Source organism: Perca flavescens, chromosome 1 (genome assembly GCF_004354835.1).
Source record: "Perca flavescens isolate YP-PL-M2 chromosome 1, PFLA_1.0, whole genome shotgun sequence".
In the NCBI taxonomy this organism is placed as follows: domain Eukaryota; kingdom Metazoa; phylum Chordata; class Actinopteri; order Perciformes; family Percidae; genus Perca; species Perca flavescens.
In genome coordinates, this window is record NC_041331.1 from 36,219,718 (window position 1) to 36,240,007 (window position 20,290).

The 20,290-nt window shown below is 40.4% G+C and overlaps 1 protein-coding gene across 4 annotated transcripts in view; it reads right to left on the reverse strand.

Annotated features, from left to right (window-relative positions):
* Positions 1–16,552: 16,552 nt before the first annotated feature.
* The window catches only part of LOC114556935 (collagen and calcium-binding EGF domain-containing protein 1), a 36,853-nt gene continuing 33,115 nt past the window's right edge, over positions 16,553–20,290 (reverse strand). For all 4 annotated transcript variants that reach the window (XM_028580084.1, XM_028580091.1, XM_028580111.1 and 1 more), the window contains 4 exons: positions 19,263–19,402; positions 18,535–18,570; positions 18,048–18,083; positions 16,553–17,413 (listed from right to left, as the gene is read on the reverse strand). In XM_028580084.1, the coding sequence (XP_028435885.1) occupies positions 17,225–17,413; positions 18,048–18,083; positions 18,535–18,570; positions 19,263–19,402 (401 nt within the window). In that variant the 3' untranslated portion in view covers positions 16,553–17,224. The remainder of the gene's footprint in view (positions 17,414–18,047; positions 18,084–18,534; positions 18,571–19,262; positions 19,403–20,290) is intronic.

The following is a 20,290-nucleotide window of genomic DNA, read 5'->3' on the forward strand; positions in this document are numbered from 1 at the left end:
CAGTTCCAGGCAGCTGCTGTCTAAGCAAGACTTTTGTTATGTTGGGAGTAATTTTGTAATGCTGCGGGTGTCTGCACAATAATAATTGAATTATCAGCATGTTTAACAAAGAAGGCCATTATCACAGATACCACTATCCTGCCAGAAAATTCAGTCTACTGGGGCCAAAAACAACAGCTTGTGATGCTGAGCTGTGTGTTTCTGGAACGTGTACGTTCAAAGGTTGTTTTAATCGTGCAACAGATAACTCAGATTGGACAGATAGGTTAGCTAGCTGGATTTACCCTGCAGAGATCTGAGAAGCAGTTAACCATAGTCCTCATAAATCCACCGGAGTTAAAAATTCCAACACAAAGAAAGCCCTCGGTAACGGACATCCGGCCTAAATGAGGGACATCCGGTGGAATTTCCGGTGTCACCGGAGCAAGGAAGTGGAACTAGTTTGTGTGTGTCCATTTCTCTGCACCAGTGTCAGCAGGATAAGTGGCTGTGCATGTATCTGTCTTGAAAATCAAAGTGATTAGTACAGAGATAATGAATGCTCTGGGTGTCTTAAACATATCTTTTGCCAACATGAGTGTCGTTGGTTGATTTAGTGGTTCGTCGGCATACCATAACAATTACCCAGCTGTGGTTTGGCCCCAGAATATCAACAGGTAAGTGGGAAGGAGATCAACTGCCATTGCAAAACCAAACACTGTTGTCATATGTTACAACTTGCATTTGTTTTGTAGAATGTGAATTTCATTTGATTGGAAGAACGTGAATACACGTCATTATAGCAATGTTATTTTCCCATTTCATTAAACACGCCCATGTAAGGTGCTGTTATTATGTTGCTGTCAGGGGGAATGATTTACAGGGTGACCTTGTGCAAAGAGTTGCTGCAGTTAAAACAAATTCAATTTGGAAATTTGAGTGGACATCATGTGCCCATAAACACTGGTGACGTTGTGAAATTGGCCAATAGATGGTATGATCGCTTGAAGTGGAAGCAGCGGAAGTGTTCATGTTATTACCAATGTATCAATCACTGATATTTGTGTACACAGGTGGGGGTGGGTGCCTGAGCCCACGGCTGTTTGCATATTACACAGAGCTGAATTGTATTTTTTATGTCTTGAAAGTTCAGAGTGCTAATGTGTAACAGGTAAAGTACTTGCAATAGGTGACCTTCTGTGATTATGTACCTATCTGTCATCCAAGAAGCCACCATTTAGTCTCAATAGCTAAAGTACTACCAACTAAAAGTAGGCAATGTTTCAGGTAAAATGTCTGGATTTGTTGATAAAGCTAATGCCAAGAAAGAAAGCATAATTTTATTAGTTCCTCGAGGGGAATTTTTTCTACACTCTGTTTTTATTTTACACACACACACACACGCACAAACAGGGAGACTGTCATTTACCCTGAGTTTTCTGTTGTGACTAAAACAACTTTTGAACGTACATGTGTTCCACCAAAACAAGTTCCTTCCTGAGGCTATTTTGCAGAGGCACCGCAGCTCTGCCTCGTGCTTAGCGCCGTCCATGACGATTGTGATTGGTTTACAGAAATGCCAATAAACCAGAGCACGTTTTTCTCCCATCCCGGAATGCTGTGTGGACTAGCCAGACCCTCCTCCGCAGCGTTATGGAGGAGGGTCTGGCAAAGCGAGACTAGAGACAAACCCATAGAACTTAACAGTGACAGCCCAATTTTGAACGGCTCTGGTTCTGGAAGTGATTTTACCCATTCATTCACTTAATTAACGTTTCAGAAAATCCTCATATATTACTATATATTATATTATACTATATATATATTATACATTACTCATATTAAGACTGGAACCAAGCCAACCAACTAGTGTTGGTTACTACAGCCACTAGAGGGCACCGCCATTAAAATTTTAGGCAAAACAAATTGAATAACGGAAAAAAAGGCAAAGGTACAGAAACAGTTTGGTGGTAAAAGCTCACTAGTGGTTTGCGGGTGCGGTAAACATTTCCATGGTAACAGCGAGCTCCGCCAATTAAAGACGTCACTGTTACACTTGTCAGTGGTGTAGCACTTCTCCATGACATCGTGAATTAAACCAGATTAATATCATACAGGCTTTTACAAAGGCATAAACCATCGTTTCCCAATCTCATAATTTGTGGTAAATCTACCTTTGACATTATGTTGAGTTTAAGACATTATGGCTAATAATCCAAATCCTGATTTAGAATGCTTCTCAAAGCTTCATTTTGACATTACTTCTGAACAGGTAGCGTACAGTGGATTTATCAGAGCCTTTTAGCTTATAACAACTGCCTGGCCTGCTGCGATACTACATAAACATTTGTTACGGGTGAGGGAAGTAGAGGACCCAAAATGCAGAGAGAGCAGGCAGGCAGGCAGGCAAACGTTGACGTGGAGGATTTAATAAAAACAAAAAGCGGCAGCACAAAGACTGGAAAACTCACAAAAAATAAACTGACGGGACAAACATAGGCAAGAGCAAACTGACACAGGCACAAACACAAGGCACAAGGAGGAAACACAAGGGTATGACTATAAAACGATCTGACACAAGACAAGGAGAACACAGAGGCTAAATACATGAGGTGATGGGTAAATCAGAAACAGGTGAGACAACAGGTGAAGCACATCAGGGCGGGGCAGGACAATCAACAAAGGCGGGGAAACAGAAAGCAAAGCTAGACATGACAAGACAGAAGACCAGACTATCAAAATAAAACAGGAAGCAGAACAAACAGACAAAACATGACATAACCTAAATACAGACACTTGACACAACACTAGGCAACACAAGGGATAACAGAGAACACAGGAACAAACCAAAACACACAAGACACAGAACAGAGTACATCAACACAACAGGGAACAGAAAGTTACAGAAAGTGCAGACACAAAACACTGAAACCATAACAAAAAAATAGAACCTAATTTATTTCAACAGCCTCTTTCCCAGGACTTAAGTTTTTTTTTTTTTAACCAGATTTTCACACACTAAATTTATTAACACTGGAGGTTTTATTTCTTGTGTTGCTGATGACTGTACAGAGATGCGTAGCTCATGGTAATATGCTCCAAATAGTCAGTCAAAGGCATACATATATGGACATATGTTTACGCCTGTCTGAATTGAGAATTTGTATTCCTCTAAGCATGTAAAAAGAAAAAAGTTGTAAAATTACTGCCGCCACAGGCCAGGTCAGGAGGTCGGTAGCACTAAAAAGATGAAGCTTTTGTCCTCACGCGAGGCAACTCTGCAACCAGAGGCAACACTATTTTTTTCTCCTAAAAGACAAGAGAGACAAGAGAGCTGTAAACTTGCTCATCCAGTTTTTCACACTCTTGGCTCTGCTGCGTGCATGCAAACGGCTTGTAAATGACAGAGGAAGCCAAGGTGTATGGAGTGCCTCAGGCTAGGGGAGTTTACACAATGTGTTGCCATTAATCCGCCCTCTCAGATTTTTCTATTCAATTCTACCATAACAATGTCAATCAAGTGCAACTTTCCTGTAAAGCTGAGCAAAAGTGCTTGGCAACTTTTTGATGTGCATTCTTGACAGATGGGGATATTGTATATGTGTAAAGTCTTCCAAGAGGCACTACTGTGACCAATCAGATCATGCGTGTGTCATATACAGTAGGCCTACATGGAAAATAAATCAGGCTATTTCAACTGTGAGAAATAATATGTGGTAATCTATTGCTCTTAAAGACATGGCTATATGCATTTTGACATTAAACCATTTTGTGTTTCAACCATTGATTTGTTGCCGACACTGAGCTTCGCTGTGGTAGCATGTGTGCCTCAGAGGGATCTGTACAGAAACAAATTCTCAAACACACTAAAACCAATACAGTGTGTACAGTAGACAACTTCCTCTGAAAAAAAGTCAGATTAACCACTGTTAAGTCAGGGATCAGTGCCTCTGAAAGAGTGTCATGCAGAGGCTTCTTAAACAGACACCTGCAGGACAACAAGTAATACATACTGATCATGGGATTGGTGGCATGCTTTTGACATAGCTAATATGTTCATTACTCATCAGACAAGCTCCAATTCTCAGGCCTCTTAGTAGTTCCATTATGAACAGAATGACAGAAGTCGGCCTACAATCGGAAGAGGGTGTGCCCAGAGACAAGGAATGGAAGAGGAACAGGCTTCAGAGAGTAAACTATGGTGCTGAGTACTCAGCCTCAGGCATGTAACTCAGATTTAAGAATGAGTTAGCGTGTCAAGATAGCGTGTCTTGCAGCAGACCACGCCTGCACCTGTCAGGTGTTCTGTGGCATGCCTGTGTTCAGGAGATCGTGTGTGCGTGCCTAGCTGCATGTTAGATAGTGAGACAGGTATTTTTGCGTGTGTTCTCCCTCTTATTCATGCACGCAGCTGCATACCCTAGCGATGATGGACACCTGCGCTTTACCTAACCTCTGCATTAGCTATTCGGATCCCTGGAAACGTCTAAATGTTGATCAAGGATTGCAGCGGTTCAGCTGCTGGGCCAAGCAACTTCCCTGCACTTTTGCTGACAAATTCAATCTGGTTACATAAACCTGCAACTATCCCAAATACCTGTGCCTGTGTTTGTTTGATTCACAGACTCTGACAGAAGCCTTTTCCAACCTGTGTTGTGATTGAGCAATGTTACACTTTTGTAATCACTACATAATCCATTTGTAAAGCAAAAATCAATCCTGTTGGTGACATCTAATAGGTACCTGCATGTCACAACTACAAGTGAACCCTGACATGCAGGTAATGAAGCCTACTGTTGAAAAGCTTCTTCTTAAAAAATGCAGAAAAAAGGCAGCATAAACTCATAAAGTTGTTATAGCAAAGAATAGATTTCAAAATATTCATATTAGTTTATAAGTCTCTAAACGGTTTAGGACCAATTCACCTTTCGAATCTGCTACTACACTATGAGCCGCAGAGATCTTTGAGATCATCAGGGACAGGTCTGCTTGCCATCCCCAGAGTCGGAACAAAAATGGGGGAAGCTGCGTTCAGCTTCTATGGTCCGTACATCTGGAACAAACTACCGGTAAACTGTAGGTCGGCACCTAATCTCAGCGCTTTTAAATCAAGGTTGAAGACCTTTCTTTTTAACACTGCCTTTTCTTAATTCATATATTTCTTTTTTTTTTCTTCTTTCTCTTTTCTTCTTTTTTTTTTCCGTATTAACTGCTTTCTATCTGTTACCAATTTGTATGCATTTTTTACTGTGTTTTTATGTCTTGTGTAAAGCACTTTGAATTGCATTGCTGCTGAATTGTGCTATACAAATAAAAGTGCCTTGCCTTGCCTTGCCTAGCTAACATGTTATCATGCAAACAATTGCTTAAATGCACATCCAGCAGACTTGTAGAAGCATTAGCCTTCATTTGGAGTCAAAATTCGTTCAACTAGAATATCTGGCTCTTTAGCTGCTAAATACCTAACTGTGCTCACCAGCAGCTAGTTGACATTTGCCAGTTGGTGCTGGGCAAGTAGCGTACAGTGGGTCTATCAGACTTTTTGATGAAACAGCCGCTGAAAACAAGGCTGATGAAAGTGTTGAAACTAAATCAAAAGGGGTTAGTGATGCTGGGGATAATTATTAGTCGGGTTCTTAAGCAACCTCTTTTGCATTATAGTCATTTGATCCACCGTAAATATATTTAAGTTTGCATCCCTTGCTTATTAAACAAGAAGGTTGGAATTCCACATACAAATAATATGTCGCTGATGCCATTGTGAGTATTTCAACATTAGGAGAACCAAACTCAATTTTTGAAGAATAATGTTTGCGATATGCGTTTGGATTAACTGTTATTTTCCCCCAGAGGCTGATGGTCTTGGCTGTCCCTTGACTTCTGTTTTTTACAGAGAACCATATCCGAAACTTGGCCTCTACAAGCTTCTACAAAAATGGCAAAATCCAGATTTTTCTTTTGTTGCACTGATCTGCCCTGTGAATTACTTAATCATTGCCTGTAATAAATTATGTCAGTCAATGAGAAGAAGATTCAGTAGCTTCCTTGGCCGTCAATCCCATCATCATAAATGTGTTTATCTGCTGACATATCATTTCATGTAGATTAGACAAATGAGTGTATGCATGGTTTTAGCCCTTTTACTGCAAATTACATACAGTTTACATTATAATTAACATTCAACAAAGCATCATATTTTAACCACACTGCTTGGTCCCAACATAAGATTGTATTTCTTTTATATAAACCCAACAGATGACAGTAAAGACAAGAAGGGGAACGACATGCAACAAAAGTTCCTGGCAGGTTGCCAACGGGCACATTGCGGGTCATAGTCGACAACTTTTTCCTTTATTTATTCAGGGAAAGTTCACTGAGAGGAAGCCTCTCTTTTGCAGGAACACCTTGATCACATTCACACATTTACACATTCATACCTGGAAGCTGCCCGGTACAACCACAGTCTGATCTGCTGGCCACTGGAGCGGTTGGGGTTAAGGGCCTTGCTCAAGGGCACCTCAGTGGTGGTAATGAGGGAGGGACAAGCGCTGCTCTATTACTTTCCCCACCCAGATTTTATCCTGTCGGTCTGGGCATTGAACGGACGACCTCCCGGTCACAAGCTTGTTTCTTTGGCCCTGAGACCACCAGGTTACATCAGGTTTTGACCACCTTCAAGGCTAAGAGTAGCCTCATGAGACCGTCCTGATCTCGCAAGCTCCAGTTTTCTACTCGCAGATCAGTCTGGCATCTTAAGATAGAGAAAATTTGGAGCCGTTCACCAAACGACCGACCAATCAGCGTTGGTTTTGAGGCGGGTTTAGGTGTGACGCAACTAGAAGCGACTGTTAGTCTAAACAACATGGCAGCCTCCACGGATGAGAAGAGTCTAGCTATCGCGCAAGTTTTATCCAAATTAGAAAGTATTCCTTCGTTGAAAGAAGAGCAAAAAACGGCACTGGAGGCTTTTCTCGGAGAAAAATATGTTTTTCCTTGATCTGATTGGTTGATTTGGCCCGTCTCTCACCAAGTATAGGTGGTGATAGACCAGGGGCGGATCTATAGGAGGGCAAGGGGGGGCAGCTGACCCCCCACTGTAGGGCCTTGCCCCCCCAGCTGCGCCACTAACTCTGGTGTTCAAAAAACTTTGCTTGTAAAAACAAACTGCCACTATGTGCACAGGCTTCTTAAAACATTGAAACAAACAATTAATTTATATTAATTCATAATGAATAATAATTGTAGATGTAATTTTAGCCCCCTGCCCCTCAAATACTTAGCTACGTCCCTGCATCAAACGTGCAGAGCGGCGGTCGCACATTCTGGCTCGCACACACACACAGCGAGTCTGCTGCGGTGTGCTGGCCCTGCATCCCGGCAAAGAGCCGGGCCTCGGAAAGTCAAGTCAGCTTCCCCAGGTGAAGTTAAAACACACGTTTCATCTAAAGTTACATTTGTAATAAATGTAATGTCTACTAAATGCGAGTCAGCATCAACAACAGCGCGTCTATTACGTTAGCCAAAAGTCAAATCCCTCCCTCGTGATTTGTAAGCTCATTCTGCTGTTTGATTAGTTTGATTTCAGTAAAGACAAGAAGAGCATAATACAAAATATTACAAACTGGCATGTTTGAATTCATAACGTTTACAGAGGGTCGCCGTTTCGGTGGCGTTACGTTACAACACACTACACAACACAGTGCTTGCTGATACCGATCATTTGTATATGATTAGTTAAGGAGTAGGCTACTATAAAATCCACTTCCTCTCACATATCACGGCAATACGGCTGCACAAATTAAACCAGGCAACATCCTTTACTGTCAAACTGGGAAAACCACAAATACAACGGGGTTAAGAAGGCTAGTCTAAACATAACTGATGTGTGCATGTAATAAATCTCTTCTTTTTTAGGCTACTTATATTAGCTACAGGGCCATACAGTGTAATGTAATACAAGAATAACCAGAGCTTTTCACATCTTGACTTTTGCAGGCCAGAGTAGCTGGAGATATTAGCTGAAGCCTAAAAGTGCTGATATTGCCTGCCAAGAAAATTCTGAGATGTGCACAGGAGGAAGAGAAGGAGAGAAATGAAGGAGAAGACCACAGAAGGAGATGCAGAAATGAGTGAAAGAGAAAAGGGAAAGGAAGAATTGACTGTGAGGGATGAAGAGGAGGCTGCAGGTTCAGAGAGAGGGACAGAGGCAGAGAGTGATCAGGAGGAGGCAGATGAAGATGACAGAGAGGAAGAGGAGGCTGCAGTTACCCCTGGACCATATGGTTGGTTTATATTCTCCTTACATATAAATTGCAGTACAGTAACATAACATGTCGTGACATGACATGTTTCAGTTTTTGGCTATTTCCATTCTGTTGTATATGTTATAGGGTTAGATATGTAAATATTTACATATACAACAAAAGTTCACTCTTCTCAAGACACTTTACAGATATAGTAGGTCTAGACCACACTCTTTAAGTTACAAAGACCCAACAATTCTCCCAAGAGCAAGCATTTGGTGCAACAGTGGCAAGGAAAAACTTCCTTTTGGGCAGAAACATCAGACAGATCCAGGGTCTTGGTGGCCGCTGCCGGTTAGATACAGATGGATACAGATATACAGTTACAGAGAATTATGATTCAAAATAATGGTAATTATAGTAACAAAAAAGATAATGGAACTATGACTAGAAATAATAGTCAAGTTAGGCTTGCACAATCTGATATCACCAAGTAAGTCTGCCAGTTTCACTATCGTAACGGCCGCCCGTTGCAGAGCTGCCGCCGATGCTTCACTATGGTGCTTAAAAGGTAAGATTTAGCCTACTTCCAAGAGTTTGAACGTCTTCAAAACATTATAAGGTTGATGTGTAGCTAGGCTAAACAAGTTAATAAGATAACTAGCATGACCAGCTAGTGTGCTAGCAGTAATTCAATTGGAAAGGGTTGAGCTACCAAATGTGATATTGATAAGAAATAAAATATCACGGTCCAGTTCTATCGCTTAACAAGATGGAATGTCAGTCATTAGGCTAACCACTTTAATCCTATGGAAAACACGCTACCTAGCATGACCAGCTAATGTGCTAGCTGACTTGTGGTGGTATGATCTAACTAGCCTAAAGAGCTAACGTGTAGACTAAACAAGCTAATACAGATAACTAGCATGACCAGCTAGTGTGCTAGCAGTAATTCAATTGGAAAGGGCTGAGCTACCAAGTGTGATATTGATAAGAAATAAAATATCACGGTCCAGTTCTATCTCTTAACAAGATGGAATGTCTGTCATTAGGCTAACCACTTTAATCCTATGAAAACACGCTACCTATCATGACCAGCTAGTGTGCTAGCAGACTTATGGTGGTATGAACTAGCCTAAAGGTAGCTTACTACTAAAATGTTCATGCTAAGCCTGTGTGAGTCTGTAGACGTTTTTTGCATAACTAACATTACAGACAAAACACCTTAGCAATGTGTGTTTTAATCAAAGTTGATAGCATTAGCAACTTATATGTGCTATGCTACAATTAGCTGCAAGTGATTAAGTGTTGATCCTGGACCACTACAACATCACATACATCCTGGACTGTTGTTTGTTTGTCCTGGACAATCAGTCAGTAGGCTCGTTCGAGATGAGCCAGATCTGCGCAGAATCGATCACCGGCGATCGCTGCCCAATGCATGCTGGTTAGATTCTTGTCCGACTTGATCCCGACTTGCTCTGACGTCATGCAGACGTGGGCAACGATAATCTCACGAGACCAAGGCGGCCGCAGTTCTGAGACGCAGGTAGCGCAGTTGCTTTTCACCAACTGCAAGAGCCAGGCGGACGCAGGCGGACCCAGGGCATGCTGGGAAACGCCGGCCTCTCAGCTGATCGAACAGCTGATTGGTTCAGAATCGACTTAACATGACGACGTTTTATATAAACGTTTTATTGATTTTGAATCGGAGGGATTTTAACTGCTATTTGTCTCATTTAAAGGCTTATTCTGTACAGAACACCTGTTGTGAGGCTGATAGTTATGTTTAGAAGTCAGAGAGACTAAATCTCTTCAGATTATGGATCATCTACAGTCTGTTGGTAATTAAAATCAGCAACAGATCACATGTAGAGAATTTTGACAGCTACTCTGTCATAATAAAATCAACTGGAGACTGTGTACAAGCTGATATATGGGTCTGATAACATTTTATTAAATCGGAATCGGACCACAGTGTTTATGTCACTTCCTGTTCAGCCTGAAGGCTGCTGGAATCAGCTGGAAAACTGTCCGACTTGAGAGCGGACTTTTGTCACCACCCCCGGGTGCTGCCGCCTGCTCTCGTCCGCTTTACAGGCAAGGCACAGTTCATCTCGAACGAGCCTACTTATTCTGTGCAGTCATTAAGTGTTGATCCAGGACCACTACAGCATCACATTCATCCTGGACCGACACAGAGTGACATTCATTCTTATCTTGAACACACCTTATTGTAATCACTCAAATCTATGTTTCAGAAAACAGATTGTCTGGTAAGTGTGAAAGGTTACGTAATAAAGTGTAATTAACCATTAGTGCATTTCAAAGTATATCCTTAAAGTTATCCTTTTTATTATTAGATTACCTTGTGGGAACATGCAGACCTCACACAATTTTCCTCTCTCAAGACTCTATTCGAGGACTTGTAAATTTCAGATGAGGTTCCAACTAATTTTGCTGTGTTTTTTTCCACAGACAACCTCCGTTGAAGATGTTGGAGAACAACAGTATATGATGTGGATTGTGGACACTTAGTGCCTAATTGGGAAATTGGACCAATTACAGTTTTAGTTTATAAATAAAAACATTTAATAAACATTCTGAGTTTTTTTTTTTTTCATTTCATCCATTTTCATGTATGTGCAAATTAATACACACAAGAAGACTGTCTAATCAAGTTCAAGTACTTTATTGTCATGTACTCCAAAGGGTGGTGTTCCTGGAAGACAGAAATTGAGGTCAAGGTAAAATGCAGCAGCAGGTTAAAATAAACAAGGTTTTGCATTTTTTCCATTTGAATACTGTGAACCTTGCTGATGTGGCATCACAAAAACATCAAGTTTGGCTTTATTGGATCCATGTTCTTTTTTCTTCATTGATGACCGCTTTTTAAATATCCATTTCTGAAAGGAAAGAGCACATGGTTTTACCTCCACAGACTTTACTTACAATACTTTCCATTATAGATTTAATAAATAACTCAGCAGCTAAAGTTAACCTAACTGGGCATTTGAAACCAAACCAAAATGTAAGCCAAGTGCCCTGATAGATTAGCCTTAGGTGACCTTGAATAACAGGGTTATAGATCACATAATGCCGGAGTTATGATTTAATAACTATTACTCTGGGGCTGTAATGCTGCGATTGTCCTGGACTACCACTTAACAACAGTCCAGGATAAATGTCACTCTGTGGTGGTCCTGGATCAACACTTAATGGCAGCACAGAATAACTGACTGTCCAGGACAAACAACAGTCCAGGATGTATGATGTTGTAGTGGTCCAGGATCAACACTTAATCACTTGCAGCTAATTGTAGCATAGCACATATGTTGCTAATGCTATCAACTTTGATTAAAACACACATTGCTAAGGTGTTTTGTCTGTAATGTTAGTTATGCAAAAAACGTCTACAGACTCACACAGGCTTAGCATGAACATTTTAGTAGTAAGCTACCTTTAGGCTAGTTCATACCACCATAAGTCTGCTAGCACACTAGCTGGTCATGCTAGGTAGCATGTTTTCATAAGATTAAAGTGGTTAGCCTAATGACAGACATTCCATCTTGTTAAGAGATAGAACTGGACAGTGATATTTTATTTCTTATTAATATCACATTTGGTAGCTCAATCCTTTCCAATTGAATTACTGCTAGCACACTAGCTGGTCATGCTAGTTATCTTATTAACTTGTTTAGCCTAGCTACACATCAGCGCAGCCTCCAACTGAGAGAATGTGACGTGAGCAACGTGTCTGAAAGTTGTAAGTCTTCTGGTAGCTGTACCAAGAGAAATCTCAATCATTCCCAATCTTACAGATACGGAGACTGTAGGTGTATGTAAGGCGATAACATGGGCACAGGCTAATTATTGATCACTAACATGCTAGTTAACATTAGTAATTAAACCTAAACATCTCATGTAAGTCGAAACTGCCTGCGAGCTTCTCCTGTACTATACGGTAATTCCTCTACTATGCGACAGTAAGTCACTTGGTTATGACACAATCGTTAGCCTATTTTTACAAAAACGTCTGCTACGGAGCCATAACTTGAGGTACAAGGTAAAGCAAAACGTGCCACTGATTGGTTGGTTAAAATGTTAATCCAGGGCAAACAACTTTGTCATTGATCCTGGACTGTTAATTACTTGGTGATATCAGATCGTGCGCTTAGGCTTAAGGTAGGGAAATCAACTTCCAAAGGCTAGAGACAGGTAAAGATTGATCGGCTGATTTGGCTGATTTGAAAAAAGAAACAAATTAAAATACCTTGCCATGGCATAACTTTAAATGACATTCACTGGGATGGATTATCTCTCAACATTTTCAAAGAAGTTTCCAGTTTTATGCATGTTCATTTTAAACTGCGCTGTAATAAGCAGAAGTCAATGACTGCCTGGAATGTATAAATTCAATCCCTGTGACCCTTTCTGACCTGTTTATTCATCCTTGAGTGAAACACTGAATAATGAAACACTGAGTCTGACCTCTGACCCTCCCCTGAAGGCAGCCAAACAGATCCACACAGGAGAACATAATCACACTCAAATGCACACATTTGCATTTCCAAAACCACAGTATGCGCTTGCCTAACACACAACCCCACTAACAAACATGTACACAGGCCACTCTCATAAGCTACTTTATGCACGAATGCACGCACGCACGCACACACACACACACACACACACACACACACACACACACACACACACACACACACACACACACACACACACACACACACACACACACACACACACACACACACACACACACACACACACACACACACACACACAAACACAGTTTGAAGTGACAGGCTTGTCATGCAAGATGTATGCAATATGTATTTATCAATGGCCATAGTGTGCCAGTGAGGAAATTCCTCACATACTAGGGAACATCTGGCCAAATTTGATGTATTCTATCTTTATATAGCAAATAGTTACACAACTCTCCTCACAGTTCAACATCAATGGAGTTTGGCATCCCAATGGCTAGATAGTCAGAGATATGATGATTTTCATACAGTTTTTTACAATCACTTTGGCACTAATTTCACAACCTTGACGTCATTTTTCAAAACACTAGACACAAAACTCACAACCAATAATCAAATTGCAAATTTTTTTAAAACTCTAACACTTGTTTCAATTGCTTGGATACAATACACATGAACCTAAGATCATTTGTTCATTTAACAAAGATCATCTGTTCAATATGACACAACTTAACATCTAGTACTACTATTTCAAAAAGCAATTTACACATTACATTTCAGATGATTGTCTATTAATTTAATTACAATGATCTAACTATCAATTGATACAACTGCTCAAAATGATAAGTAACTGTTGCATTACCCTTAATGCATAGTTGTATGGAAACAGACAAACAATATTCCATGTTTAGATCATGAAAGTTTCAAGATAAGATAAGATTTATTGTCACCAGTTAGTGTGGAGCATGAACCAATTAGACTACATTATCTATGGTTGTAATATTTCATCATCATTCTTTATACTGTAATGTATTACTGTTTACCAGACACTGTTTCTATGGCCACATGTACCACCTTTGAGACTATTTACATTATTGACAGTACTGCACTGTATGCATGCAGGCCCTTGGAATTGCTTGTCCAATTCTGCCAACTCGTTACTAATGATTGAGATATATACTTTATATATACTGTATATATACATATGCATATACATATACATATACACTCGTACCACATTGTTTGCCATGCCCGAAGGTTCTTTCTGAGATGTTTGGCTAATTGCAATGTGGATGAGAACCTGTGGCCAAATCCACAAGACAGAGTTGATGAAGATGTAGAAGTACAGTAATCACTTCTTTGTTTTGCTTTTTACAGTAGAAACAAGTTGAGGACCACTGCATTTGATGTTTTACAGTACTGTCTTTTCTTTTCTGTTTTGTAGCTAGTAAAAAACTGTATTTTGCTTTGATTCAAATAAACCTATGTTGTGATCGTACTGTATTGTTTTTCATCAATACATTTCAGGTTTTGTTCAATGATTTCACTGCGTCTGTAGTATTCTCTCTACTACTGCAGGACTTTTACAGGGATGTATTTACATCTAGTACCATAATGAAACATGTATCACCTATTTTGTACTACAATATTTAATGATTGTACGAACAATAACACAGTGAAACTATGGGTAGCTTGTGGGTGATCTAAAGTAACGTTTCAATGGTATTTCACCATAAATTTGTTTTTTGAACCAGTGACTGTGCAAGTGCAAGATTTATTTAAAGATATGAATGCACAATACAATGTTTTGAACATTGGACAGCCTGTGTTACAAGTGATGATCGTTTTGAGTTTTATGTCTAGAGTTTTGAAAAATGACATCAAGGTTCTGAAATTAGTAGCAAAGTGATTGTAAAAAACTGTAACCAGAGATCCAGTATATTTAAAAAAAAAGTCTGTGATAAAAACATATATCACTCAATTTTATAAGCTGCCATTTGTGAATTAAGATAAAAGTTGTAAATGTAAGACAAGTGAACGTTTGCCTTACTGAAAGTCAGACGTATATTCTCCTTTTGCTGATTTCATTATGATGGAGATGACCGATCTATCGTCTAAGGGGGGGTAAGTGAACTTTTTGCTTCAATGTGCACTCTGCTGACCTCTTCTCTGCTGTCCCCTACAGGCTCAGAGGAAAGCCACCAGTTGCATGACAAGTGGTGAAGGAAATTAGATAATCTCTTTCACTCTCTCACTGACATGGTTCTTAAATTGTTTCATGTTGTTTTTCCTGATCCTGGTTGCCCCGGCAACGACTCTACAGTGAGCAGTGCCTGCACGGCAGGAGCCAGAGCTGTTAGGTGAGAAGCCTGTCAAGTAACACACACACACACACACACACACACACACACACACACACATGCACACACATGCACACACACACACACACACATGCATGCACACACGCACACACACACACACACACACACACACACACACACACACACACACACACACACACACAATGATTTACTGAGATCTGTTCCTCAGGATAAAAGCATCAAACACAGCAAAAGGCCAGACAGGGTGAGCTCTAACACAGCAGATCAAACACACAGTGAGTTATTTTTCAAACTTCTCTTCGGTGGTGGGTACGAGCCCAGACAGGCCCCGTCTGACAGCCTGTGGGCTATAATCACCCCCCCAGCTGTTTATACCCAGGCATTTGACCTCTAACCTCTGATACTTACACCTTTCATAATGACACTCAGCCACGCTACAGTTCAATGGCATGTGAACAGGATAATGGCATGCGCCTCACACATGAATTCAAGGATGATTTATTTGTTTTACATAACATGCGTGTTTGGGAAACTATGAATATTTTTGGATGGTAATTATACATGTAATGCTGTGAAAACTGTGACTTTGGTTGTCCCACCTGGTTGGTATTCAGAGTGATAAGAGTGGTGAGGCCCAACTTTCAGGGGTATAACCTGGGACTTAGCACCCTCTGCTGGTGGAGAGGGTTTACTTCAGGTAGCAGGAGTGCAATTCAAAAGGTTATTTTGTAGCAGGAAGATAGTGTGGTCAGAAAAATTTGTTTGTTTTTTTTAACGTTATTTGTCCAAGGTTTACTGAGCACCAGCAGCGCTACTGGTGCAAAATGGGTTGCAAGACGAAGACGAGTGAGGAGAGGAGTATTATATATCCACTTTCCACACAAAAGTCTTCCCTGCTTATTGTTGGATTTGATTACTTTGACTCTCTGGTACATGCATGTCTCACTCTTTGGTCAACATTAAAATTCCCTTGATCCAGACATTAGAGCCCCAGCTAATCTATTTGAGCTGCCCATTGTAATAACAGTAAGCCCTTGTTGAAATTGAAAAAAACAACAACAACTTTCAAGCAGCCTTCCTTCTTCATGTCTCTTGTTTCTGGTCAACCACCAAGTGAAAGTACAAGAATATGTGCAACCCTCATTTGCCTCAAACCGTTCCCTTCAGGTCATTTCTCTTATTACTGTAAGAATATGCTCACAGTCAACTTGCCTGATAATATATGGGTTAAAAGTCACTTAAAAAGGATTCTCTGCCTCCCTGCACTCTTCCAAATGCAAAAATCAATTTTATCCTTTCAATTTGATTGTCTACAACCTTTTAGGGTAATATTTATGTAATACTGCATGTTATTTCTCTTCTCTAAACATACACCAGCTTTTCTACTCATTTAAAATGTATTGTCAAAAGATTGAATGTCTTAAATATTTAGCATCTCTCTGAGATTATCTATGAACACATTTTGCGGTAAATATTGTTTTGTTTATCACACTTGACGTTGTTTAATTGTACATTTTCAAAAATACATCAGACTGTTTTTGTCCAACAGTAGGCAACATGATTGTAAAACCCATGAATCTCATGAATTAGTTTCTGAAGATGCCTCAGAGTAGAGAATAGCTGCAGAGCTCAGACTTGATACTGCAGGCAGGTGCAGGGGAGGCTCGCAGTGCGGGTCCTGGGTCTTTGTACCAACGCCCTGCAGGCAAACAGTCAGTGACAGCAGAGCTTCCATGGGCAGACTCAGGAACAGGAAGAGATGTAGACGATAAAGTTCGTTTGAAGTGGTTCAGCTCAGACTCAGACATAAAGGAACTGCATCGTTCTCCCTCTATGTCCTGCACACACACCCCTCACTCACACCACAGCATATGAAACGCAGCCAGACAGTGCTTGCAGTGGTTAAGAGAGGCTTTGGTCCAATTACTGTTTTTTTTATAATCCGTATATCTCTCGGTTTTACTGTCTGTGGCAGTGTCGAAAATGCAATCAAGGCTCCTTGCCCAGTCCATCCCAGCTGTGTGGTTTGGTATTATTTACACGTTGGCACTTTGACCACCAGCATCCTTTATCAACAAAGAAATAAAGAGTTAAGTTTGGTGTTTCTTTTGCTGGGTTTGAGAGAATGTTACTGTGTGTGGGATGTCAAAGGTCAGGTACTGAGCAGGAGATCTCCTTGTCCAGAGCCCCACTCTACAAAATCCATTTCCCCGCTGGAATGAGGAGGACTTTCCATAGAGATGCCCCGCCGCTCCCCAAACACCTTCTCCTGCAGTTCAATTATGTCATTGCGGATGTCAGCCATCATTAGCAGAAGGAAGTCGAAGGAGCCTGGTGGTCCCTGGGGACAGAAGACAAAGTGAGGAATTGATTAAGATGCTCTGCATGTCATCTTTCACTGGGTTTGACAATCAGTAAAATAAATAGTTTCCTTTGGGGAGGTGTGAGGCCCAATAGCCCCTTTTCACAGAGGACATGTTGGCATGTAATAACAGGGAAACTGTTAAACATAAAAAAATGATTATATATTCCAGTTTGGTGAGCTAGTTCCAGGGTCCTTGTATTGTGCTCCCTGTCATGACTTACTAAGACACTTGATGGAACTGAGCCATTGTTAACTCAATTTGTTTCCCCTTTGCGTTTCCTGCTATGACAAGTCAAAATGTATGCTGAGAAAAAAAAAAAAAATTCTATTACACTGATACAAAATAATACAAAATACATATCATGCACCACCCTCTTGTATGAATCAGTCTGGCCTATCAGTCCCTCACTGATTAAACTAATTACTACATCCACTTCAAACATGAAAATAAAACAATTACATTACAGTTAGAATACTTTATACAATTGGGGGCAAAATGTAGATGAAGGAAGCAGGTTCAAGGTGGGAAAATAATTTTTTTAAGAGCGTGTTTATGAGTACATTTATACCGGAGCTTTAAAAATTACGCTTTATTTCTAAATGAACTTACAGGTGGACCTCTGGGACCTGGAGCTCCTCTGTCACCCTGTAGAGGAGAAACAGCACCAATCAACCCCGTTCCAACCGACAGCTTTTTAAGAGCTGTACAAACTGCAGAGCGGCAAATTGATTCAGATACATAAACATTTTGTTCTATTTAGTGAGTAACAACTCGCTAAAGTGTCCTGAAAAACATTCAATTGAATGTCAAGCGGATAAAAACTGTTATGATTATTACTGGAATAACAGTGTGTGTAGTGTAATATATCAGAAACCAGACACAAAGCGGAGCTAGCTGTTCATAACTGCATGGCCATTTTATTTTATCACTGTATGTAACCCAGTTACAGCAGCCAATGTGACAGTGACAGGTGTCTAAAGACGATATGGACACTAGCTGGCAACACTAGCTCCACACATGCACATCCAGTACACACACAGAGACGTGAATTTAATTTAAAGCACACGTGAGGAAAATGAAGATATGTAATAATGACCTTTAGTCCATCTCTTCCTGTTGCCCCAGTGGGTCCCTGTATGAAAGATAATACACATGTATTAGCACTTGTCAAGCTAATTCTGTGAGGAGAAACATTCATTTACTGTATGTTGTTACAACTGTAGAGAAGCAGGCTTCCTTTCAATCATGGTAACGGTGTCCTGCTGAAGAGATTATTATACATCAGGTGGTCAACTTATTTGGTGACTTTTTGACATCTCGCAGCAGGAAAAGCACAGGGCTGCGGCCCCGAGTGCTACAGTCCCCAGGTTTTATGTATGCTGCCTCACTGTCACGACATTTCAGTGTGACAGAGCCATCGTACAGCTGTGCTTTAGTCTGTTTAAAGCAGTAATGACAAGAAGTTGTAGCAGCGGTAAAGATAAATCTTGAGTCACTATGGTTTCCACCGCAGAAATTCCACCATACAATTTTAAATTAATACTGACAAAATCCCTCTCTACCTTTACTTCCTCCCTTCGTCATGGGAAATGAAGGCGATGGACGGCGGCTGATGTGGTCTGTCACTGCACAGTGGATTTATATACTTGGTTGTTCACGTAACACCCGTGGCACTAAACTGATATTCATATGACTTGCTGACACTTTGGATCATTAGGCACAGTGAAGGTGTGAGCTCCAGGTTTTGAGACACTACTTTGATGTTCTGAGGTAGAGGCTCCAGAAGGAAATAAACTGAAAAACAGATGTGGTAACCCTTCTTACCACTGGCCCCCTGCGGCCTCTTTTCATGTGCTTCAGGTCTGGCTCTGGACCCATGGGTCCCATGTCTCCCCGTGGCCCCCGAGGACCAGGTGGGCCCCCTTCCCCTGGGTCCCCTCTCTTTCCTGGTTCTCCTGGGTGTCCTGAGGAAAGATGGATACAGCAATAAACAAAGCTATTTCAAATCGGATAGTCATTAGCATCAGAGTGACAAACTGCAATATCAAGGAAACAGAGTATTTCTTTCTTCTACTGTATCTCTTTAGACAGGTCATCTAAAACCCTACTTGCTTGCTCTTTACCCTCTTCCTTTTTGTTATTCTAACAACAAAGCAACATTCATTTTGTTGCAGTTGCTTACTGCATTAATCACAAACCTTTCTAACCTTACTACTGTTCAAACGTTTGGAATATATATATATATTTACATATATTAATGCATTTCTTCTTTCCTTCCATTAATGGCTATTTTAACAAAAACAGTATAATTTACACACCAAATGTGTTATTTATATTTGAAAAGGTTTTGGCCTGAATAAAGAAGGATTAAATGAATCAAACTTCCATTTAGTCGATTTGTCCCCACAGTGTTGCATGACAGAGGAGAATACCGTTGGAACTTGGATTTATTTTCAGGTCCAGAAAAGCGTTAAGTGACCCTTGATCGTTATTGAATCACAACAGGGAAATTGGACTCTTAATATTGATTTTTCTTTGGGCCCTCTGCAGTCTACTCAATGGTTAGATTGAAGAGGTTGATGTTGTATGTGGTATGCACATATGTGTGTTCAGCTGATATTCTAATAGTGCTAACCCTAGACTAACCTTCTATTTCTATTGTGAAGTTTGAAGAATAGCATCTGTTAATTCCATCATGTTATAGGCTGCATTATTGTGAACTTGACACTGAAACAGGAACGTCTTCCTATTTAAATTTGCAGACATTTTGATACTTAGCTTACAGTTTATTTTACCAATGACTGCTGATTTCTTCTATTCTTATTTAAGTGTTGCTCAGAGGTATCTTTGTC